Below are 25,531 nucleotides of genomic sequence, written 5' to 3' on the forward strand. Positions count from 1 at the left end.
GCTGAAGAGCTGAGGGACAGCGCCCAGGCCCAGAGTTCAAGCCCTATGACCGACCAAAAAAAAAAAAAAATCCTAGATAAGACTGGGTGCTGGTGGCTCATACCTGCACTACTAAGGAGACTGAGATCAGAAGATTGAGGCTCAAAAGCAGTCTGGGTAGAAAAGTCTGTGAAACCCCATCTCCAAAATAACAGCAAAAAAACCTGGCTGGAGCTGCCTGGCTGGCTCAAGTAGTAGGGTACCAGCTAGGCAAGCAAGCTCAAATGGTAGAGCACCAACCTTGAGCAAAAAAGACACCCGAGAGTGCAAGGTCTTGAGTTCAAGCCCCAGCATCAAGCCCCAGCACCACGTCACACACACACACACACACACACACACACGCAGCACCACGTCACACACACACACACACACACACACAATTCACTACTTTACAATTACTTTTCCCCAGTATTTAAATAAATTCCTTGTAAGTAAAATACTAGCTTCCTTTACAACACAGGTTGTTACAATTTTTTACTAATTACTTCAGGAATTTTTAACAATAATATAAAAAAAACCCTGAACATGTTTTCAAAAGACTAGCTAGAGCTAAGTGCCTGTGGCTTATACCTGTAATCCTAGCTACTCAGAGGCTAAGATCTGAGGATACCAAGTTTGAAGCCAGTCTATGCAGGAGAAGTCCATGTGACTCCTATCTCCAACTAATCAGCAAAAACCTGGGCACAGAAGTGTGGCTCAAGAGGTAGAATGCCAGCCCTGAGCAAAAAAAAAGCTAAGAGACAAAATCCAGGCCCTAAGCTCAACCCTGCTCCTTCAAACACACACACACACACACACACACACACACACACACACACACACACACTCTCAACCCTGCTCCTTCAAACACACACACACACACACACACACACACACACACACACACACACACACACACACACACACACACACACACAGAAGAAAAGACTGTCTATAAAGAAGAATCAGAAGAAAAGTTAGAGGAATAGATGGATATATCCAAGATGGGAAGATTTGGTTATATCTCAATTTACTAAAGTTTTCTAATAAGCATGAATTCTTAACACCAAAGAAAAGCTGTATTTTTTTTTGGTAAAGCTTTTTAAAGTTAATTTGCTTTATTGTTATTAAAGAGGTGGCGTATATAGGACTAATAATTACATGAGTCAGATAATGAGCACATTTCCTTTCATACAGTGTCTTCTGTTCCCTCATTCTCTCCCCGTCTCTCCCTCATATCTCCACCTATGAGTTTTATAGTTCACTTCCATCAGTGTCCAGTGGAAAAGTTGTATTTTTTTTAAAGAGCAATATACAGTATTATAAACTAATTCATGAGCTAAAAACGATTTCAGATTGTGTTTAAAGTTTAATTATAAGAGACTCAGATGTAGGACAGATAAATTTAATTTCTTTTTGAACTCAGGGCCTTGCACTTTCAAGGCAGGAGCTCTACCACTTGAGCCACATCCACAGCCCAATTCTTTGTTTCTTTAAGAATACAATAACGTCATCATCATCTTACATTAGGAAGATTTCAATATAGAGAGCATTCAATATCAAGCCTGCTTGAATAATCCAGGCAAACAAGGAAACAAATGCATCCATTAACTTTTTATTTTGTTCGAAGTTTAGGTGTGGTTAATTTAACTGTAGCACAAATGGCAATCAAATAGCAATTTGCTGTTACTTTTTTACATATTTCCATATGAAAGCCATGTTCAACTACCATCCCTACTATATTGGTGAACTCAATTTTTTTTTGAGATTTAAATAATTTGGTCAAGTCTTGGTATCATACACCATCATTTAAATGATGTTTCCAAATGCATAACAAATTGAATTTTTTAGGCTAGTTTCTTTCCTTTTCTTTTTCAGTGCTGAAGAACAATTTTGTTTTTTTGGTTGGTAGAGGAGGTTTGAACTCAGGGTCTGGGTGCTGTCCCTGAGCTTTTTGATCAAGGCTAGCAACTCTACCACTCTGAGCCACAGCTCCACTTCTGATTTTCTGGTGGTTAACTGCAAGTAAGAGTCTCAGGGACTTTCCTACCTGGGCTGGCTTTGAACAATGATCCTCAGATCCCAGCCTCCTGGGTAGTTAGGATTACACAGGCCTGAGCTACTGGCACCTGGCTTAGAATTAAGAGTTTTTAACTGTAGATTCTTATAGCTTTTATTGTCAAATAACTAAATAAGATGTGTGGGTAATCAAGGCCAGACTTTTATCAGAAGAGAACTATTTTTAAAAGTAAAAGCTTTATAAATACACTGAGATGATTTCATACCTGAGCTTAGATATCAATTATTTGAAGACTTTTAGGTAAGTAAGTTTTAAGTGTAAGGATTATTATCTTGTCTACCCTATCTATCTATCTATCTATCTATCTATCTATCTATCTATCTATCTATCTATCTATCTATCTATCTATCTATCTATCTACCTACCTACCTATCTATCTACCTATCTATCTATCTATCTACCTATCTACCTATCTATCTAATTTACCTACCTACCTATTACCTACCTATCTGGTACTAGAGTTTGCATTCTTGTACAATAGCGTGTCAGGCACAGGTCCCCATCCCTTTTCTGCTTTGGTTATATATATTTTGGGTAGCATCCTCCTCTCCCCTTCCCCCTTTTGCCCATGGCTGGCCTTCGAATCAGATCCATTTGATTTCAACAGCCAAGTACATTGCAAGCTTGCGCCACTACCACTCCTGGCCAAATTCTGGAAGGATATTTTTAAGACTTTAGATTCCAAATCCTGTGCCTTGGTAGTCTATCAAGGGTTGAATATATTTTAAAGTAAACAATTTGAAAAGGATAAATGTGGAGCCAGGTGCTGGTCAGTTACACAGAAGGCTGAGATCTGAGAATCACTGTTCAAAGCTTGCCCAGGAAGGAAAGTCCATGACTCTTATCTCCAATTCACCACCAGAATATGGGAAGTGGTATGGTGGCTCAAAGTGGTACAGTGCTAGCCTTGAGCAAAAGAGCTTAGGGATAGCTCCTGAGTTCAAGCCCTCCCCCCCCCCCCCCCCCGCAACCACGACCCCCCCTCAAAAACCTATAAATGTATGCAAGGCCTCAGAACAAACATTAGTTAACACTTACTGGACACAGTAGAGAAACCCTTAGGCTGGTCGTAGCTATTTCACTGTCTGGGTCCGCAGTTAATTTCTCTTTAACTGAAATTCATTCAATAAAAAAACAAAAGAGTAGAACAAGTTTATTAAATGTACATTATGATGCAACTTTTTAAAAAAAGGTACTTAAAATAGAAAACAAGTGAAATTAAAATAATTCACTGTTATTCCCTCCTAATCAATCAAATAGAAACAAAAACTATGATAGGGCTGACAAAGACTGCACTACAGTAACAAAAGGAATCGTTATAATGGGCTGACATACTCAAGTAATGGAAGTCTTTTTCCTTTTAATAACTCTTAAAATGATAAAGATTTTCTTTTTCTTCTTCTTCTTCTTTTTTTTTTGTTGGTCATGGGGCTTGAACTCTGGGCATGGGTGCTGTCCCTGAACTCTTCAGCAGAAGGCGCAAGTGGCTCTACCACCTGAGTTACAGCGCCACTTCTAGTTTTCTGGTGGTTTATTGGAGAGAAGATTTTCATGGCCTTTCCTGCCCTGGCTGACTTTGAATCATAATCCTCAGAGCTCAGCCTCCTGACTAGCTAGGATTACAGGTGTGAGCCACGGGCACCTGGCAAGATTTTCTTTTTTAAAAAACTATGACTTTAGCCAGGTGCCGGTGGCTCACGCCTGTAATCCTAGTTACTCAGGAGGCTGAGATTTGAGGATCAAGGTTCGAAGCCAGCCCGGGCAGGAAAGTCTGTGAGACTCTTATCTCCAATAAACCACTAGAAAACCGGAAGTAGCGCTGTGGCTCAAGCGGTAGAGCACTTGGCCTTGAGCTGAAGAGCGCAGGGACAGTGCCCAAGCCCAGAGTTCAAGTCCCATAACCAACAAAAACAAAACAAAACAAAAAAAACCTGACTTGGGGCTGGGAATGTGGCTTAGTGGTAGAGTGTTTTGCCTAGAATGCATGAAGCCCTGGATTCGATTCCTCAATACAACATAAACAGAATAAGCTAGAAGTGGTGCTGTGGATCAAGGGGTAGAGTGCTATCCTTGAGCAAAAGAAGCTCAGGGAGCTGGGTACCAGTGGCTCACGCCTGTCATCCTACCTACTCAGGAGGCTGAGATCTGAGGATCACAGTTCAAAGCCAGTCTGGGCAGGAAAGTCCATGAGACTCTTATCTCCAATTAACCACTAGAAAACCAGAAGTAGTGCTGTGGCTCAAGAGGTAGAGTGCTTGCTCGTCTTGAGCTGAAGGACAGCACCAAGGCCCAGAGTTCAAGCCCCATGACTGACCAAAAAAAAAAAAAAAAGCTCAGTGACAGTGCCCAGACCCTGAGTTCAAGCCCCAGGACTGGCAAAACAACAACAAAATTATGATTAGGGCTAGGGACATAGCTTGGTGCTAGCAGTGCTTGCCTAGCAAGCACGAGGCCCTGGGTTCCATTTCTTGGTACCACATAAAGAGAAAATAAATAACAACAACAAAAAAAACAACTATGACTAATATTATGTGCACTCTTTTATTTGAAGAGATATCAATTATAGCAGTAGTTTTTAAGTTGTGCACCAGTGGCTCTCACCTGTACTCAATCCTAGCTACTCAAGAAGTTAAGATCTGAGAATCCCTGTTTAAAGCCTATGAGGAAGAAAAGTCCACAGGAAGATGGAAGTATGGCTCAAGTGGAACAGAGCCATCCTGGAGTGAAAAGGCTAGGCAAGGGGACAAGGCCCAGCAAGCCTCAGGCTGGCACAAAAAAAAAAAAGGGGGTGGGGGAGACAAGGCCCCAAGTTCAAGTCCCAATATTGCTATGAAAGGAAAAAAAGGAGCTCGTATAAATTTTTTTTTTGGGGGGGGGGGGGGTCAGTTGTAGGCTTGAATTCTGGGCCTGGGCACTGTCCCTCAGCTCTTCAGCTCAAGGCTAGTGCTCTACCACTTGAGCACAGTGCCGCTTCCAGTTTTCTGATGGTTAATTGGAGATAAGAATCTCACAGACTTTCCTGCCTGGGCTGACTTTGAACCTCCATCCTCAGATCTCAGCCTCTTGAGGAGTTAGGATTACAGGTGTGAGCTACCAGTGCTGGGCACTTTTATATATATATATATATATTTTTTTTTTTCTTTTTCTTTTTTGGTCATGGGGCTTGAACTCTGGGCCTGGGTGCTGTCCCTCAGCTCTTTAGCTCAAGGCGAGTGCTCTACCGCTTGAGCCACAGCGCCACTTCCGGTTTTCTAGTGGTTTGTTGGAGATAAAGAGTCTCACGGATTTTTCTGCCCGGGCTGGCTTTGAACCTCAATCCTCAGATCTCAGCCTCTTGAGTAGCTAGGATTACAGGTGTGAGCCACCGGCGCCCAACTACTTTTATAAATTTTTAACCTCATATAACATATTCTCACAGACTTTCCTGCCCAGACTGGGTTTGAAATGTAAGCCTCAGATCTCAGCCTCCTGAGTAGGTAGGATTACAGGTGTGAGCCACTGGCACTTGGCGTGCGCGCACACACACACACACATATTATTTATATAATATATACATGTTTTATATATATATATATATGTATATATATATATATTTGAGTCATACATTTATATGTAATTAAGTTATTTGTCCTTCTGGCAAATCTGGAATCTATACTTAAATCTTTTCAGGTCAAACCTCCTTTTTTTTGTCTTTTCTTTTTCAGTGCTGGGTATTGAACTCCAAAACTAACAATTATTTTTCTTTTTCTTTGCCAATCCTGGGGCTTGTACTCAGGGCCTGACCAATGTCCCTGAGCTTCTTTTGCTCAAGGTTGGTACTCTACCACTTGAGCTACAGTGCCACTTCCGGCTTTTTCTGTGTATGTGGTACTGAGGAATCAAACCCAGGGCTTCATGCACACTAGGCAAGCACTCTACCACCAAGCCACCTTTCTAGCTCAAGACTAACAATTCTTAAATGAGTAGCTAGATCATAGATGTGAGCCACCGGTGCCCAGCCAGATTTAAAACAACAACAACAACAACAACAAAAACAAAAGAAAACCTATCCTTCAATTTAATATATAAAGTTCTTTATATTTCTCATCTGGAAACCTGAGGCACCAGTTAACTCTGAAAACCTCAATTAATAACAATAGAAAACAGAGTAAGTGCCTAAATTAAATACTCTAATAATTAGAAATTGTCCCATAATAACTTTAAAGTCTACATTGTATAGGGAGCATTAGGTATTTGTATGTATACTCAACTCAACCACAGGATTTGAGGGCTGCTGCCTAGGCTAAGTGTGAGCTATAACACCCAATAAAGAAAATGAAAAAAGGGAAAGAACACTCTAATAAGCAAGGATGACATCAGAGCTTATGTCCACTGTGCTAATAACCATGGGTAAAGAACTCTGTGTTTATAAAACACGTCTAGCTTTGGCACTTTACCAGAACTGGGGATTGTTTTTTGCCAAGGGACTCTGGGATATTTGTAGCATCACTCAGGACTATTCAAAATTACCAATACAGAGCAACGGCCTCAAGAGAGCCAGCATGCGGCACACATGTCTGTCCCGTCATGTGCCTAACAGTCCAAGGGCCAGGTGTTCCCCAGACCTGGTTAAAAACATGTTTCCATAAATAACTGACTTCAGCTAAGAGGTACCTCTGAAGTATACTCAGCACTGTAATTTAGAATTGACTACTGAGTTAGATGGGGGAAGGTATGCCAGACTAAAAAAGGTTACTTAATACCTGGAAATCCCAATTTAGTCTTCACTATTTTATAAGCTGACTTTCATGCCCCAAAGCCATACACCCCCCCCCCCCGGCTTTGTAGTTTGGAAAGTATAGTCAGCAAAGTATTATGCCATTTAATAACATATGAAGAATAGGTACTTGCTATTATTTACCCAATTTTAGCCCTTCCCTCCCAATCTTAGCTAGTCCTTCCCCTTTCCTCTACCTCGCCTTCTTTTCTTCCTTCCTTTCCTCCCCCCTCTCTTCCTTCTTTTCTCCCTCACTTTTCCATCCTCTCCCCCCACCCCATCTCTTTTGCCAGTACTGAGGATTGGACTTGTACTATTAGATAGCTTTCTCACTCAAGGCTGCTGCTGCTTTGCCACTTGAGCCACATTTCTACTTCCAGCTTCCAGGAGATAAGAATGTCTAAGAGTTGTCTGTGTGGGATGTCTTCCAACTAAAATCCAGCCTCCTGAGTAGCTAGGATTACAGGTGTGTGGCACCAGCACCGTGCTCTAACCAAACTTTTTCATAAAGGTGTTTTCAAATAATAGTAATTTATCAAGATAATTAAGACCGGCCAAAATAAGCATGCAAATGTAAATTTAGTGATTACTATGATGTTTAATTTTAGATACAAACATGGCTGGATTAAGGAATATGCAATAGCTTCTAATATGTGTGTGTATATTTCTGAGTAGGTCTATGAGGGGGTTTCTGGAGGAAACTGACATGTAAATCCATGTACTGTGTTAGGGTACATCTGCTTTCAATGTGGGCACTATGCAATCAACCTGGGCAGAAAAAAACCACAAAACTCCATCGCCAATTCCATCAAAAAGCCGGCTAGAAGCATGGTTCAAATGGGAGAGTACTAACAATGCAGCACTAACTATAAGACAAGCAAGTGTGAAGCTAGAGTTCAAACCCCAGTATCAGCAAAATAGTGGTAACGGGGGTGGGGGGTAGGGGGGGAGAAACAATAACAAATAAACGAAAAACTGAGCATCTTTTTAATATAGGTACTGTGTTAAAAAAATAATTCCAAGAAGATTAAATTCCTGCCCAGATATACTGACAGTCTAGTAAGGAGTGAATATTCTCAATGAGATTATTTCTAAAATGCTCTTAATGGAAGCTGTTCTCAACTCTTGCTTTTAGAAGTTCTGAAGTTCTGAAATGCCTCCCAGAAGTCAAACATGAAGGATAACTGGAGTTCGCTGAAGGAGGTAGCTGGGAAGTTTAAGACAGAGTGAACAATGACAGGAGGAAAGGAAAAGAATTTAGGTATTCTTGAAATGCAAAGGAGGAGGGGACGATAAATAGAGATGAACTGGAACTATGTAATTTAATGTCTCTTTCTACCAGACTGCAAACTTCGGGAGACAAAGGGATGATGCACTCTTGTTTAATAATATATTCTCCTGTGCTTGAAACACAGAACATTCTTCATGTAATTTCTTAAACAAGAGAATAAATGAATAAAAGATTAACTTTGAGCAGAAAAAGGGACAATTTCTCTAACACTGGAAGGATAAAATGAAGATGGGCACAAAAATAGGTTAAGTTGAAAAGTAGTTATGGCCATACTAAAAGAAGAAATGAGCAGTTTAGAGATTTCATTTCCTGTAACCCCTTTTTGTGACATTGTCAAAGGTATTTAGAGAAGGAGGAACAGTGAGTAGAATATGGCTAAGGCTTCTCTTGTGAAGGGGCAAGAAAAAAGAAAGAGGAACTTGACAAAGAACTCTAGTAAAGAACACGTAAAATACTTTTGTGATAGTTGTGAAAACTACAAGACAAAACCTTATTAAACAAATGAATCAATGGATGGATTTTTCTCTGTGAAATGTCTAAATACATTATTCCTGCAGGAACATATAGTGACTGACTTAAGAAAACTTTGCTAGGGCTGGGAAGGTGGCTCAGTGGTAGAGCGCTTGCCTTGCATGCATGAGGCCCTGGGTTTGATTCCTCAGCACCACATAAGTAAAAAGAAAAAAGCCAGAAGTGGCGCTGTGGCTCAAGTGGTAGAGTGCTAGCCTTGAGCTGAAGAGCTGAGGGACAGCGCCCAGGCCCAGAGTTCAGGACCCACGACCGGACAACCCCCCCCCCCCCCCCCAAAAAAAAGAAAACTTTGCTAGGAGAATTTATTTATAAGGTTAAGAATAACATAATAGATATATCTTCAAGTAATTTGATAATTTCAAAAACAACTGAGAAATATGATGTTTTCTTAATATTTTACTTACACAATTCACTGGATAGGGTTTTTTTTTCTTTTAGATAACACAAAGGTTAATACAGTTAATTAGAGTAAATCTCTTACTTGTAGAATTCAAATTAATGTTCCAATGTTCCATTAGTTTACCTGGCCATTAGTTTACCAGGCTAAGATACGTACAGTGACAAAAATCTCATTCAGTGTATATCCTGTTAGCAACATAAGCTGATTGATTGATTGATTGATTGATGTCGGTCATGGAGCTTGAACTCTGGGCCTGGGCACTGTCCTTGAGCTCTTCAGCTCAAGGCAAGAGCTCTACCACTTGAGCCACAGTGCCACTTCCAGTTTTCTGATGGCTAACTGGAGATAAGAGTCTCAAGGACTTTCCTGAGAGCTTCATATCTCAGCCTCCTGAGTAGCTAGGATTACAGGTATGAGCCACCGATACCTGGCAAGCTGTTTTTTTGTTTTGTTGTTGTTATTGTTGTTGTTTTTGCTGTTTAACAGGGGCTTATTGGGATTCCTTAGAGAAAATGCAATTCCAGGTCCACCTTCCCATTCTCCCTCCAGATGGTGCTAGAGTAAGTGGAGAAGATTGTTAAATATAACGGCTCTATTTACCTTATTTCTTGGTATTCTCTTTTCCACACAGGCTCACATAATTTCATGATGCTTTCTGATTAGCATTTTGAAGCAAGTATAACCGGCAGGATTATGAAAAAAGGAAAATTCTTTCTTGCCCTCTCCTTCAAGGTAGATATTTATCTGTCTCTTCTTTCAGGATTCTCAGTATTTCCTGTTTTTGCTGTATGGTACTCACTTCTCTTGATTCCAGAACAGTGCTGTCTTTCTAGCTGTCTATCCCCACCTGCAGATTAATGCTCCCCTCTTGACTCAATATTATTGCTAGTTTTTTTAAATGTCCAGTCAGTTTCTAAAACTCTTTTCTGTTTATGTGATACTAAGGAATTGAACTTCATGCATGCTGGGAAAGTAGTCTGCCACTAAACCACATTCCCAGCCCAGTTCCTTGAGCTCAAGTGATCCTCCAAATTCAGTCTACCAAGTAGTTGGGGCTACAGAAATCCACCCCTATGCCCAGCTACTTGAATTTTCAAAAGCACCCTTTTTATACAAAACCTGCTAGTGAGCTATTAAAGGTATATTATTATTATTTTGCCAGTTGTGGGGCTTGAACTCAGGGCCTGGGCCCTGTCCCTGAGTTTCTTTTGCTCAAGGCTAGCAATCTACCACTTGAGCCACAGTGCCATTTCTGGCCTTTTCTGTTTATGCGGTACTGAGGAATCCAACCCAGGGCTTCATGTATGCTAGGCAAGCACTCTACCACTAAGCCACATTCCCAGCCCCCAAATTAATAATTATTAAAGAGCCTATCTAGGATACTAGACCTAGGAAGTAAAAACTGAAAAATTAAAGCAAACAGCTCCTCCTCTTCTATCACATCTACTTTTAGATATTAAGTTACAAGAATGGCTTAGTGGTAAAGTGTTTGCCTAGCATGCATGAAGCCCTGGGTTGGATTCCTCAGTACCACATAAACAGAAAAAGCCAGAAGTGGCACTGTAGCTCAAGTAATAGAGTGCTAACCTTGGGCAAAAGAAGCTCAGGGACAGTGCGCCCAGGTCCTGAGTTCAAGCCCCAGAACTGGCAAAAAAACAAAAAAAAACTAAAGGCATTATTTGCATCTGTCTTCTCCTTTGAGATGTTAAGAAGCTGTACGCTAAGTGCTAAGAGACACAGAATTAGAAGACATGTCTAGGCCAAAGGAAAGTCCTACCGTCACCTATGATGACTTATTTTTTAATTTCCTATTTTACTTGACAACCTAAAATTAATGCTTGCTAAAACTTCCAACTTATGTCCCCTCCCCCCCATCTCCCTCTCCCTCTCTTTGGTCAGTAGTGGGCTTGAACTCTGGGCCTGGGCACTGTCCCTGAGCTCTTTAGCTCAAGGCTAGTACTCTATCACTTGAGCCACAGCACCACTTCTGGTTTTCTAGCTGTTTATTGGAGATAAGAGTCTCATGGACTCTCTTGCCCGGGCTGGCTTTGAACTGCGATCCTTAGATCTCAGCCTCCTGAGTAGCTAGGATTACAGGTGTGAGCCACCAGTGCCCAGCAAGTCTCTCCTTTTTGTGATACATCTTTAAATTCTTTTCACCTGTGGATCCCAAAATCCTGCATTTTGTAGAAACTAAGAAGCTGAGAAAAACCTCTCCTCTCTTATTCCCATGCCCTTCCTATTAAAAAATCTGATGGTGAGATCCATTATTCAACTGACATCAAGAATACATAAAGGACAGCTACCCAACTGCTGAGTCCTTGTCCCTAAATTCATTTATGAAGAACCTGCTCCTGGCAAAGAGCAGAATACAGAACTCTGTTTCCACTGACCTCAAAAACTGAGGACAGTAAATCCAAGATTTTACATTTCAAATTCAATACATCAAAATGAGCCCTCTAAGCCGGGCGCTGGTGGCTCACGCCTGTAATCCTAGCTACTCAGGAGGCTGAGATCTGAGGATCACGGTTCAAAGCCAGCCCGGGCAGGAAAGACCATGAGACTCCTATCTCCAATAAACCACTAGAAAACCGGAAGTGGCGCTATAGCTTAAGTGGTAGAGCGCTCGCCTTGAGCTGAAGAGCTGAGGGACAGCGCCCAGGCCCAGAGTTCAAGCCCCACGACCGACAAAAAAAAAAAAAAAAAAAAAAAAAAAAAGAGCCCTCTAGCAAGTCACACCAAAGAATCCAGACTTCAGAAAGGCTTTAGGAATCATGTGTCACAAACCTCTTGTTACACATAAGAGTTACTCACCCAGGGCCACTGAGTTTATTATGGCAGAACTTACTTTCTTATTTCTTCTACCTTATTGTATATTTTTCCTGGGCCTAAAATAATTTTCTCAAAATGTATGTCAAGACCTCATCTCCAAAAATTCCTGAAATATTTTTGTAGCAAAATATTCTTGTGTTCGATGTATCTTACAAAAACAGATGATAAAATACTACTCATAACAAAGATGTTAAAACTCCTCTTAGGTCTTGTTTTACAAGCTTACAATACAAGATTCTCAAGAGTTTTTAACACTCTGGAGTTGGGAAGGTGGCTCAGTGGTAGAGTGCTTGTCCTTGCATGCATGAGGCCCTAGGTTCGATTCCTCAGCACCACATAAGCAGAAAAAGCTGGAAGTGGAGCTGTGGCTCAAGTGGTAAGAGTGCTAGCCTTGAGCTGGAGAGCTGAGGGATAGTGCCCAGGCCCAGAGTTCAGGCCCACAACTGACAAAAACAAAAAAATATCTCAAGAGTTTTTAACACTCTATCACAGGCTGTATATTAAAAACAAAAACAAAAAACCTAAAATTTCTCAGGTTGAGAAAAACACTAACCCTTAGCAAAATAATTCAGCTATATAAATGAAGTAAGTTTATAATACATACTTAAAGCTCTAGAATGATCCGGATTCCTTATTCCTTTTGCTCGTAACCTCTGAAGAAGAACTGTTGAGGACAACTGTTTTACAAGATATACTGCCATGGAATAGGTCTGGGGGGAAAAAAAAAGATGTAAGTAAAACAGTACAGCTATTTTAATTCCACAACAATATAGAAAAAAAAAAAAGCCCACTTCTTAAAGTACCTCTTATGTTTCAAGCACTATCTTAGGTGTTTTCATGAGCAGTAATTCATTTATTCTTAACCACAAAGCACCTGAGGTGGACACTAGCCTGTTTTTATGGATAAGGAAACTGAGGTATAAAGAAGTAAAAGAATCTGTCCTAATTTTGCAACTTTCAAATGACAAACCTAGACCCTAAAACCAGGTCTTCCTGTTTTTATAAGACCTGACTGCTTATACTTGAAACTAATGACTTTAAAGTACCTGTAAGAAAGAACAATGATAAGACTAAATATAAATCAAGACTACTGAAAATCATAAACCATACTTAGTAGTATTTGGTAGGCAATAGATATATATTTAAAATAATATTTATTTATTTATTGGTCAGTCATGGGACTTGAACTCTGGGCCTGGCCACTGTCCTTCAGCTCAAGGCTAGCCTCTACCACTTGAGCCACAGTGCCACTTCCAGTTTTCTGGTGGTTTATTGGAGATAAGAGTCTCACAGACTTTCTTGCCGGAACTGGCTTTGAACCATGATCCTCAGATATCAGCCTCCTGAGTAGTTAGGATTACAGGCATGAGCCACTGGTGCCTGGCTAAAATAAGTTATTAAAAAGTTATTTGAATAAAGTTACAAATCAGATTATCAGATTGGCTTCCTGGTTTTTATCTTTTAGCCTTTATGTCTTTAACTAGCTTTTTTTTCTTTTTGGAGCTGTTGCTGAAGCTTAAAGCCTCACACTCATACTTAGCTTTTTGTTTCTATCTTTTGAGTCACACTTACTTCTGGCTTTTTGTTGGTTAATTCAACATAAGAGTCTCTTGGATTTGTCTTCCTGAGTTGGTTCTAAACTGAGATTCTCAGATCTCAGCCTGTAGAGTAGCTAGGATTGCAGGTGTGAGCCACCAGTGCTGGGCTCAACTAGTTCTTGAAGAGGCTCTACTTGGGCCATGACCACAATACACAAAGAGAGTAATTAAGGTTTGCAAAGAGAAGTACTGGTTTGGTAAGTGAAGTACCAGTAGAGGGAATTAGCCAGGATGGTTGTGGGAGAAGAAAACAGTTAACAAGCCAGGCTGGATGAAGGGTACATATTGGGTAAGAGGAAGAAAAAAAGAGCGCAAGGGAGGAGAGAAGTCTAAATAAGAAGAATCCTTTTTTACTTGATGCTAGGATTAAGTGGCAGATCAAAAAGACTTAAAGCAAAAGTAAAATAAAATTGGTATCATCTTATAGTTTATAGCTAGCCATAGTTCTCAAACAGTCTTTACCTATAACTACTTCATTTAAAACTTTACTGAAGGGGGCTGGGAAGGTGGCTCAGTGGTAAGAGCACTTGCCTTGCATGTATGAGGCCCTGGGTTCGATTCCTCAGCACTACATAAGCAAAAAGAAAAAAAGCTGGAAGTGGCTCTGTGGCTCAAGTGGTAGAGTGCTAGCCTTGAGCTGAAGAGCTGAGGGACAGAGCCCAAGGCCCCATGACCAGACCCCCCCCCCCAAAAAAAAAACCAAAAAACCTTTACTGAAGGCCTACAAACAAACATAGCTAAGTATTGTTCAAGGAAAGACTATATTAGTTGATTTATAATCATGTAACTTATTTGCTTAATGCTTCAAGCATAATAGAAACTAAAGAAATGCTAATCAACACTAAGATTCTATACTGACAGCTTGAATTTCCAGGACTTGAAATTACCCTAAGGCTTTATATAAATATTTAAGATGAGAGCAAGTAAAAAATACCACAAGTTCAGCAAAAAGATATGTTCACTCTAGTTGAAACATGTAACTAAATAGCCATTCCTACTGAGAGTAAGGAATTATATTTAACATTCCATGAGAGGTTCTGCAGCAAAAATTCCAACAGTGGCATAGTAATCCTTCTGGGTAGATAAAAAAGAGTATTCCTGTTTTACCCTTCAAGGTGCTTTGTAATATCAACTACTGCTATATAATTACATAGTTATTTTTGTCTATTCATTAGATACTTTCTGCATAATCAAAACACAATCTACTCATTATGTCCCCTTTTATAACAGTATTTAAATAATTTCTCTACAAATAATCTAAGTTAATAAATGCCAAATATGGTAAATTTCTCTGACTTAGGCCAAGAAATTACAAAATATCTCACTTATTTTCTTCAGGCATTGTATTAACTCTCCTATTTTCTTAGAAAAGACATATTTATAACTTTTTTTTCTTGAGATAGGGCCTTGTTATATAGCACCAGGATAATGATGAACTCATGAACCAGCTGACTAAAATATCAAAGTAATTATCACACACAACATAAATTTAAGATAGGTTAATTTTATTTTTCATTGGTCATGGCACTTGAACTCAGGGCCTGGGAACTGTCTCTGAGCTCTTTTGCTCAAGACTAGTGCTCTACCACTTTGAGCCACATCACCATTTCCACTTTTCTGGTGGTTAACTGAAGATAAGACTTCCCTGTCTGTGTTGGCTTTGAACTGTGATCCTCAGATTTCAGCCTCCTGAGTAGTTAGGATACAGGCGTGAGCTATTGGTGCCTGGCTAGATTTAATATTTAAAGGTAAAAGTCTAGAAGGTCAACTTATTTACCTAAGTTTGGAAAAAACAGACTAGGCATGATGAAGAAAAGGAAAAATATTACAAAGCAAAGAATTGAATAAGATTTGGCGCTAGAGGGTACAGATTTTGGTTTTTTTAAATAGACTGTGTTGAGAGATACCCAAATAAACAGTGAAAGGGGGAAAGTACATCTGTGTATCTTTCAAAAAAATTGGTCAATACACACAAAATTTCTTAAAATTTTTCATGTTTTTTGCCACAGCACTTCTACTTCTGATAATTACTGAAAGAAAATTATCATGCATGCAAAGCTATACCTATTAGGATAATTTTCAAAATGTTCTTAGGAATAGCAAAAGATAATCTATAAGTCAAGTGCTCAACCACAGGGATAGACTAAACAATGGCATAGAAAGACATGATAAATTGTGAAATGAAAGATCAGGTTATAAAACACTGGATAATGCATGAACCTATTTTTCAAATGGAAACATGAATAAAATTTATTGTATAAAAAAAACCTTTAGCAACTCATTTTACAGTATAATAATTTAAATATAAACTCAGGTACTCATGGTGATTAATTTTTCCTTATAGTAGGAAAATCTGGTAAACATAAAAATTACTTACTCTTCCAATTTCTGCAGTCCAAGAAACAACAATTGTGTTTGGTACTGTTGTAGACAATCGGACAAGTGAGGTGATATTAATTGGTCGGCTGGGTCGCTTTGGTTCCACACCATTTTTAGTAGGTGGAAGGTAGCCCTAAGAAAGAAATATAATTTATTCCAACTTATATCTACAATTATTTCAGCTTCAACTTCTTTAAAAAAAAAAATATATATATATATATATATATAAACATACTGGAAAAAAAGAATGATTCAACAAAAAGTAGAAAAGAAAACTTTATTTCTAAGAGTTACCTGAGTTATTATCTCTCCAGACAACACCCCCAGTCTCATTACACTAAGCCTGAAAAAATGTTACTAACAGAAATCTCTTAAATTCAAGAATTAGGATCAATTCATAAATAGCTAGACACAACTCATTCCCTTTCCCCTGTGTAAGGCACATCGTTCAAATCTTCCATTCATTCACAGGCTCACAGATTCTTGTGAACCTAGTGTTGAAAACATTTCTCCCTAAAATTCAGCATAAAACTATTTCATCTAGTAGTTAACTTGTAAAAGTATTTCACTAACTCACACGAATACATACACACACACAAAGCTCCAAAATAAAAATGTTTTCTTAATGAAATACTAGGATTAACAACAGCTGTAGTTACTAATTAAGATAGTTATGTTGGTAATGTGTTTTGAAAATTAGCTTTAGAACTTACAGGAAGGCTGCAGGGTTTTGTATTCACTTTCACACAAAGATTGGGCGGGAAATGATCTTCTTGTGGACAACTAGTTTCTGATAAACAAAACCTACACAATACAGATCAAGTTTAATTTTTTTTATTAAAACAACTTCATTACCAAATATAAGAATGAAATAATTCACACAATTAAGTATATGCTAACAGGCTTAAGATAACAAAATGACCTTTGAACCACATGAATTTCAACTGCACAGATCCACTTATATACAGATTTTGTGTAGATTTGGAAATGTATAACAATGTAAACAAAGTGCAATGTCATAAGAAATATATATATATATATATATATATACACACACATGTAGATAATAGTCCAATTTGTTATTTATTATCATGGAATATACACAAAAAATTAGATCTTATCAAAATGTAAACACATAAACCATGTGGGGCACCATTCTGTCAAGAGAATGTAAACAAACATAATAAAGTATTAAATCAGAAAAAAACCATAAAATTAGTTGCAGTACATACTGTACTTTTAGTAATCATTTCATAGCTACCTACTGTTGTAGTTGTTGACAACCTCAAGTGTTGTTAAGTGTCCACTCAAAATGCCCTGTGGCACAGGTCATCTTGGTTTGAATAGTCCCTCTCTCCTGTAAACTGCCTACAGTAGTAAAAAAGTGAGATAGGGTTCCTATTTTTCTTAAATCAGATATAATATACACAAAATATGTGCTAACCAACTGGGTTATCACTAAAGTTTCTGGTCAATGACTATGAGTAGTTAAGTTTGGGGGAGAGGGGTTGATGCTTTTTCAGTAGTTAATTTTGATAGAGTTTCATGCTTTTTCCCACCCAAGTTGTTCAAGAGTTAACTGTAAATAATTCTGTCAACTACCTGAATTAGCAATCATGACTATCAATTAGTAGTTGTCCTCTTGATGATTTTGATTATTTAAATATGCGTGTGAGATAAGGAACACTTATTTCCTCATGTGTTAAGAAGGAAACAGGTTGCTAGGCGCTGGTGGCTCATGACTGTAATCCTAGCTACTCAGGAGGCTGAGATCTGAGGATCACAGTTCAAAGCCAGCCCAGGCAGGAAAGTCCATGTTTTATATTTTGAAACAAGATTATATTATGTAAATATGGCTGCATAGATATATAAAAGCATAGAACTAGATCTTTTTTTTTTCAGAGCTATGTTTTCAAGCTTTGTTTTGGCAATGGGACCCTTTCTTGGAGTGAAAAGGAACCTATAAAAAAAGAGATAAAAGTAACACAACTTTTAATTCACAGTATGTATGTGTTATGGGTAGAAGGGAGTAAGAATGGGACAACTGGTACCAAGTGTATGAATCTGAGAATGATGTAGTTTGAAAACTTTCTTTTTTGCTTTCTGTTTCTATCTTGCTATTTTAAAGCTGAGATTAAATGTTTTCCCATGGTTCTATGACTTACTAGTGAACTTATACTTTGTTCACAACTTAGTATCTGATTACTGATACAAGACTGTTTATCTTTCCCACAATATAGGAAAAATAGTTAACTGAAGAAAACAATTTTCTTTTCTATTTAGTGTGTGCGTCTGTCTGTGCGTGTGTGCGAGCCAGTTCTAGGGCTTGAATTCAGGGCCTGTTAAGTGTCCCTGAGCTTTTGTGGTTCTACCACTTGATCCACAGCTCCAAGTCCAGCTTTTTGGTGTTAGTTGGAAATAGTTTCACGGACTTTACTGCCCTGGCTGGCAGTACTCACAATACTCAGATCTTAGCCTCCTATGTAGCTAGGATTAGGTGTAAGCCACTAGTACCCAGCTTTTCTTTACTTTTCTATCTCCTATTCCAATAAGAACAGTGTGGCACACTTAGGTTCATATGTAGATAGTACTATAAAATTGGTTTATATTAGCAAGAGAAAGATATTAGTAAAAATGATTTCTTAGATAACCTAAGAATGAATGTGCTAAGAGGCATCTGTGAACCTATACTGGAAAAATCTTCAGTGCCTCTTTGAAAACTTCCAAGAGATGTTTCATATGGATTCTAAACTAGAACACATTCAAACTATTTAAAATACAGGACTAAGTAAATTAAAATATGTGGTATTTTTTAAGTCCATGTGATTCTGAAGATTTAAGTATTAATAAGGACCTTCCTTTTGAAAAGCCATCATTTCTTTTTCTTTCTTTTTTGCCAGTCCTGGGGCTTGAATTCTGGATCTGGACACTGTCCCTGAGCCTCTTTTGCTCAAGGCTAGTGCTCTACCACTTGAGCCACAGTGCTACTTCTGGCTTTTTTTGAGTAGTTTATTGGAGATAGGAGTTTCATAGACTTTCCTTCCTCGGCTGGCTTCAAACCGCAAAGCCTCCTGAGTAGCTAGGATTACTGGCATGAGCTACTGGTACCCAGTGAGAAGCTGTTATTTCTAAAGAGCTCACCAGCATCCTTTCCCCAAGGTACTGGGGATTGAATTCAGGGCTTTCAGCTTGCCAGACAGGCTCTATCACTTGAGCCACACACTCAGTTCCTTTTCACATTGGTTCGTTATTTTTGAGGTAGGATTTCCCTTTACATTTAGGCTGGCCTGGGCTTTGATCATACTATTTATGTTTCTCCATCCATGTCCCTGGGAAGTAGTATGACAGGTACAAGCCACCATGACCAGCTTTGTCCAGATGAAATCTCCTGAACATCTTGCCTGATAGCCTCAAACTGTGATCCCTTGATCTCTGTCTCCCAAATAGTCTGGATTACAAGGTTGAGCTACAGTACCTGGCTGAGTTTACTAGTATTTCTCTTTTCTTCCGCTTTTTTGTTTGTTTTTGCCAGTCTTAGGGTTTGAATTCAGGGCCTGGGCACTGTCCGTGAGCTTCTTTTGCTCGAGGCTAGCACTCTACCACTTGAGCCACAGAGCCACTTCTGGCTTTTTCTGTTTCCGTGATACTGAGGAATTGAACCCAGGGCTTCATGCATGCTAGGCAAGCATTCTGCCACTAGGCCACATTCCCAGCCTCCCTTTTCTTTCTTTTTAAAAGAATTTCTGTGCCTGTTCTGGGGTCTGAATTCAAGGTCTGGACATTATCCTGGACATTTTTTTGCTCAAGGCTAGCACTCTACCACTTGAGCCACAGATCCACTTCCGGGTTTTTGGTGATAAATTGGAGATAAGAATCTCAGGACTTTCCTGCCCTGCTGGTTTCCGACCATTATCCTCAGATCCTAGCCTCCTGAATAGCTAGGATTACAGGTGTGAGCAACTGATGCCCAACTTAATTAGTATTTTTATAGAGAACATAAGCTGAAGCTGTAAAGTTTCCCTGATTTAAATATCTAAAGTCAGTATTTAAAAAAAAGTTTATTGGAAATCAGACAATTTTTTTTTCCTCACCATTTCTGAACTCTGGGCCTGGGCACTGTCCCTCAGCTCTTTAGCTCAAGGCTAGCGCCCTACCACTTGCCACAGTGCCACTTCCAGCTTTTTTCTGCTTATGTGGAGGTGAGGAATCAAACCCAGGGCCTCATGCATGAAAGGCAAGCACTCTGACTGAGCCAACTTCCCAGCCTCAACTTCTAATTAATCTCTAGTACATAGTATGTCTTAAAATGTCAATATATACTGTAGTTAACACTGTACCTTAACTGCACCTGTACTGTGAAGTCACATTTGGTCCCAGAAATATCCCTAAAATAGAATAAGAATTATAATTACTTTAAAATCTGTATATAAAATACTTAGAAAACATGTAGTTTTTCAAATTTTCAAATATGCTAGTTTATAAAGTAAATAACGTTAATAGTACTTTCAACACTAATTTTGCGTGACAATAACATTAAATCACCTAACAATACTGTTTGTTTTTTAAATTTATTTTTGGTGCTGAAAATTGAACCCAGGGCCTTTACATGCTAGGCAAGTACGCTAATGCTGAGCTGTATCCCCCAACTATCATGTTTCAAAATTCATTTAGTACAGATAGTACTCAACTGCAAACTCCAATTATATAGGAAGACAACTTACATGGAACTACTGATTTGCTGCACTTGTTGTGGTGTCAATGCAAATGCAAAACAGGTTTCTCGAAAGCGCTGACTGTTGTCTGATGCTAAAGAAGACAAGAATTGTATTTTTAATGAACTTTAAATTTATCAATACAGCAGGCAGTAGTAAAAAACACATCTTTAATTAATCAGGAGGAATTCTATAATAAGACAAAACATTGAACAATAAGAAATATACTAGATGTAATAGAACGAACAGAAAAGTTCAGAAAGGGCTAGTTCTTGAAATACAATAGGATTTAACTTCTGAGAATACATAAACAAAAATTAATAAAAGATTATTTAAATCATGTATGGTTACAAGCCTAGAAGTACATTTGTGTAAATGTATACTAACCCATCCTAAGATATGCATAGATGAGATGACATTTGGTCTTCAGGGCAAATAAAGAATTTTATCTTGGCCTGAGGGAGGGGTGTGGGGAGGAGATGGGAAGGGATACTAAGGGGAAACAAAGGAGGTGGCAACAATGCTTGATAAGAAATGCACTTATTGTCTTGCTCCTGTAATTGTAACCCCTCTGTACGGTATTTTCACAATAAAAAAAATTTTAAACATTTTTTAAGTTAAAAAAAAAAAAGAATTTTATCTAAACTCAAAATTTTAGACTAAACTCAAATTCATAATCCCCTGCCTTCATTTCCCAACTTTCTACAATAAAAGGCTCATTAAGAATTATTACCAAGGAGTTCTTGGTCTGTGGCTGTGATATGCTAATAATGCAGCTGAAGTTGGCTGGTTCAAACCTGAGTGCTTCTACTGCAAACAGTACTTTCTCAACAACTACCACCCAAGGTAGTATGTCATATGAAAATTCTGTACAAAAAAAAAAATATGAAAAAGGGGGCTGAATTAAAAAAAAATTCGGGGGCTGGGAAGGTGGCTCAGTGGTACAGCGCTTGCCTTGCATGCATGAGGCCCTGGGTTCGATTCCTCAGCACCACATAAGCAAAAAAAAAAAAAAAAAAAAAAGAAAGAAAAAAAGCCAGAAGTGGCGCTGTGGGTCAAGTGGTAGAGCGCGAGCCTTGAGCTGAAGAGCTGAGGGACAGCGCCCAGGCCCAGAGTTCAGGCCCCACAACCAGACCCAAAAACAAAAAACAAACAAAAAAAAAATTCGTACAAATGTAGCCTTATGAGAAAAGTAGAAAAGGGAGAACTGATCTAAAGTTTTGCCATGCCAGAAGTATTTCTTTTTCGTTGGTCATGGGGCTTGAACTTTGGGCCTGGGCATTGTCCCTCAGCTCTTCATCTCAAGGCTAGCACTCTATCTCTTGAGCCACAGCGCCACTTCTGGTTTTCTGGTGGTTTATTGGAGATGATTGAATCGCAATCCTCAGATCTCAGCCTCCTAAGTAGGATTACAGGTGTGAGCCACTAGCGCTCTGCCCAGAAGTATTTTTTAAAGGCTAGATTTGCATTTCTGCTTTATGTGCTTTTTCTGAAGGAGTCTATCACTAAGGAACAGTTACTAACCAGAAAATTCATCTTAATTGCGAAGCATCAACCTGCCAATGACCATTAACCAAGAACCTGAATGAAGAAAAGCAACTGTTTCCAAAGAAGTAACTAGTTCTTTTAGTTTCTAGAAGTTAGGTCTCTGTAGAGATTTTAGTCCAGTAGACTTAGTCCAATTTAAAACTCTGTTTTCACTTTGAAACAGTGTTAAAATAATTTCTCAAGTACCATTCTCTAGGCAAAATTTCATACTGATTTTACAATATATGTCTACAGTAAGTTTCAGATGAATACAGACTTAGAAAAACAAGAATATGAATAATGAAGCTGCTTCTGGTCACACAGAAATCAGGGTATGAATCACTACCACCATCTCTTCATATGCAGATCAAATGCTTATAGGTTTTGTTGCCACTTTTTAGAAAAAGCACCTTTCATACTATGTATGTGCAGTCCTAACTGCTGCTATGAATGCTAGTGAAGACTTTGTAGTTTGAATTAAGCTATCATTACCCCCTTTAAAAAAAAAAATCAGGCCATACAAAAACAGTATTTTCCTAAGAGAAAGGGATCGTCTGGAACTATTCAAAGCAATTACCTGCAATATTGGTAGTACGCATCTGAGTACAGAAGACAATCCACAGAAATACAGGAAAAATGTAAAACAAAGCTTTAATAACATTAACTGACTTTTATATAATTTACAAAAATCCCTAAAATGGGGCTGGGAAGGTGGCTCAGTGGTAGAGTGCTCGCCTTGCATGTTTGAGGCCCTGGGTTCGATTCCTCAGCACCACATAAGCAGAAAAAAAAAGCTGGAAGTGGTGCTGTGGCTCAAGTGGTAGAGTGCTAGCCTTCAGCTGAAGAGCTGAGGGGCAGCACCCAGGTCCAGAGTTCAGGACCCATGCCGCCCCCCCCCCCCAAAAAAAAAATCCCTAAAATGGCCAGGTACTGGTGTGGTGGCTCATGTCTATAATCCTAGCTACTCAGAATCCTAGCAAGGGAGGACTAACTCAAGAGCCTCTTAGCTCTAATTAACCACCAAAAAGCTGGAAGTGGAACTGTGGCTCAAGCAGTAGAGCACTAGCCTTGAGGGATAGCACCCAGGCCTTGAGATCAAACCCAGGACTGAAAATGGCACAATGACACTTGCATGTGTGCAAGTGCATGTGCACGCATGCACACACATGTATCCACACCACACTAAAATTTTATGTAAAAGTGTAACTTTTTTTTTTTGGTCTCCTGTGGGACTTGAATTCTGGGCCTGGGTGCTGTCCCTCAGCTCTTTAATTCAAGGCTAGTGCTCTACCACTTGAGCCACAGTGCCACTTCCGGTTTTCTGGTGGTTTATTGGAGTCTCATGGACTTTCCTGCCCGAGCTGGCTTAGAACTGCAATCCTCAGATCTCAGCCTCCTGAGTAGCTAGGCTTACAGGCGTGAGCCACTGGCTCCTGGCTAAACTTCTGTTTTTTTAATAGTTTTTACAATATACATGGTATTATACAATAGTAACTTCTCTGAACTCAATTTTGTCATCAAGTTGTTCTCAAACTCATGATTGTGTGGCTTGAGGCTTTTTTATGTATAGTATATGCTCAAGTATTTTGCTTAGTACATGTGAGCAAATTAAGTTTGCAGACCACTGATCTAGAATCCAATTTTTCCTTCACCTTTCCATTTATTTTCTGTTTGAACACTACTTAGAAATGGAAGAGAATTGCCATTGCTTTGTCAGATAGAAGATGGCTGTGATAAACAATTTAACTGAACAAAGCCCAATAGGATATGGAAGAGATTACACAGACCTGGTTTCCTTATTTGCTATGTGGCCTTATCTAATTAACCACTTTCAATAGTTTCCTCTAATATTTAACTTGAGATAATAGATATAGACAGATAGATGCTCTATCTTCTTCTTGTGCCTTTATACTTTATACCTACCACCCCATTTTGTTACAATTAAACTTTTATCTCACCCATCTTACTCTATAAATTGTTTAATTATATAACATCATTTATTAAACAACGCTTCCTTCTCCTGGGAATGTGTGCTTCTTTGATCATATATTAATCTTTATAACTGAACTTGTTTTCTCTTCCCTTCCCTTTCATTCTCCTTTTCCTTTTTTTTAGATCTTACTCTGTACCCCAGGCCAACCTTAAACTCATGACCCTCCTGCCTCTGCCTCCCCAGTAGCTGGGTATAGACTTAAGCCACACCATGTTTGGCCTGATAGATAATTACTTTCTCAATTTTTTTCTTTTTTCTTTTGAAGTAGAAATGGGCCTTGAACTTCATAAAACTTTAAAAAAAATTTAAACTTAAAATAAGCAAATATACTCATAATGAGACTTTTGGGTTCTCACTCTAGTCATGATTTAGTAACTGAGTAAATTTGGGCAAGATTTCTGTCTTTCCAAGCATTGGTTTCCTTATATGTTAATATACCTCTAAGATAACCTAAAGGATAACTTAAGAGGATTATGCTGGTACTTAAAATTTAAAACACACAGAAAAGTGCATATAGAATTATAAGAAATCAACAAATGCTGGTGCCAGTGGCTCACACACCTTAATCCTAGCTACTTGGGAGGCTGGGATATGAGGATCGTGGTTGGAAACTAACCCCAGAAGAAACACTCTGTGAGACTCTTATCTTGAATTAACTACCCAAAAACTGGAAGTGGCACCATGGCTCAAAGTGGTAGAGTGCTAGTCTTGAGCAAAAGAGCTCAGGGACAGAGCCCAGGCCTTGAGTTCAAGCCTCACCACTGACAGAAAAAAAAAAAAATATTCTCTTACTGACAAATTCTTCTGTTTGAAAACACAACTGTGGGTGGGCGATCTGTTGTTGTGTTGTTCTGATTTAGCTCATGGTTTCAGAGGTGTCAATCCTTCATGGTGGGAGTGGAACAGAGCAATTCACAAAAGGATTGCCCCTTAGCAGAGGAGTATGCCTGTGTATTGTCCTGTCTTTATGCTACCTTTCTTCTGTTCTCTCCGTTGGCTTGCTTTAAAAAAAATTTTTTGGAGAATATTTTAGAGAACAGAGAAATTACCTGACCCTGAAAAAATATTTAAAGAATTTACTGGTAAATATATAAAGACCACAGGTTTTCTCTTTATTTTTAGATAGAGATATAGCTCAGTTATAGAGTGTGCTTGCCTAGTAATTTAAAAGGCCTGGTTTCAAATCATAGTACCACAAATAATTGATTTTACAATCTACTTACTTCATGTTTTAGATATTCATTTTAATATATCCACATCAGTAATTTTAAAAAGTTTCTCCGTTTGAACCCGTGGTGACTAAGATTATACTGTAATCCTCTCTATTCTGGAGGCTGAGATCTGAGGTTCAAATTTCAAAGCTACAAGGGCAGGAAAGTCCATGAGATTCTTATCTCCAATTAATCAGCAAAAG

The 25,531-nt window shown here is 38.8% G+C and overlaps 1 protein-coding gene across 1 annotated transcript in view; it reads right to left on the bottom strand.

Annotated features, from left to right (window-relative positions):
* Pias1 (protein inhibitor of activated STAT 1) overlaps positions 1-25,531 on the bottom strand; it is a 98,656-nt gene that overhangs the window by 23,540 nt on the left and 49,585 nt on the right. The window contains exons 3-8 of the mRNA XM_042697349.1: positions 20,607-20,691; positions 20,223-20,270; positions 16,599-16,689; positions 15,884-16,018; positions 12,513-12,618; positions 3,137-3,210 (exon numbers count right to left, since the gene is read on the bottom strand). Of these exons, the coding sequence (XP_042553283.1) occupies positions 3,137-3,210; positions 12,513-12,618; positions 15,884-16,018; positions 16,599-16,689; positions 20,223-20,270; positions 20,607-20,691 (539 nt within the window). The remainder of the gene's footprint in view (positions 1-3,136; positions 3,211-12,512; positions 12,619-15,883; positions 16,019-16,598; positions 16,690-20,222; positions 20,271-20,606; positions 20,692-25,531) is intronic.

This window comes from Dipodomys spectabilis, unplaced genomic scaffold (assembly GCF_019054845.1).
Source record: "Dipodomys spectabilis isolate Male_0828 unplaced genomic scaffold, ASM1905484v1 ptg000219l, whole genome shotgun sequence".
Classification (NCBI taxonomy): domain Eukaryota; kingdom Metazoa; phylum Chordata; class Mammalia; order Rodentia; family Heteromyidae; genus Dipodomys; species Dipodomys spectabilis.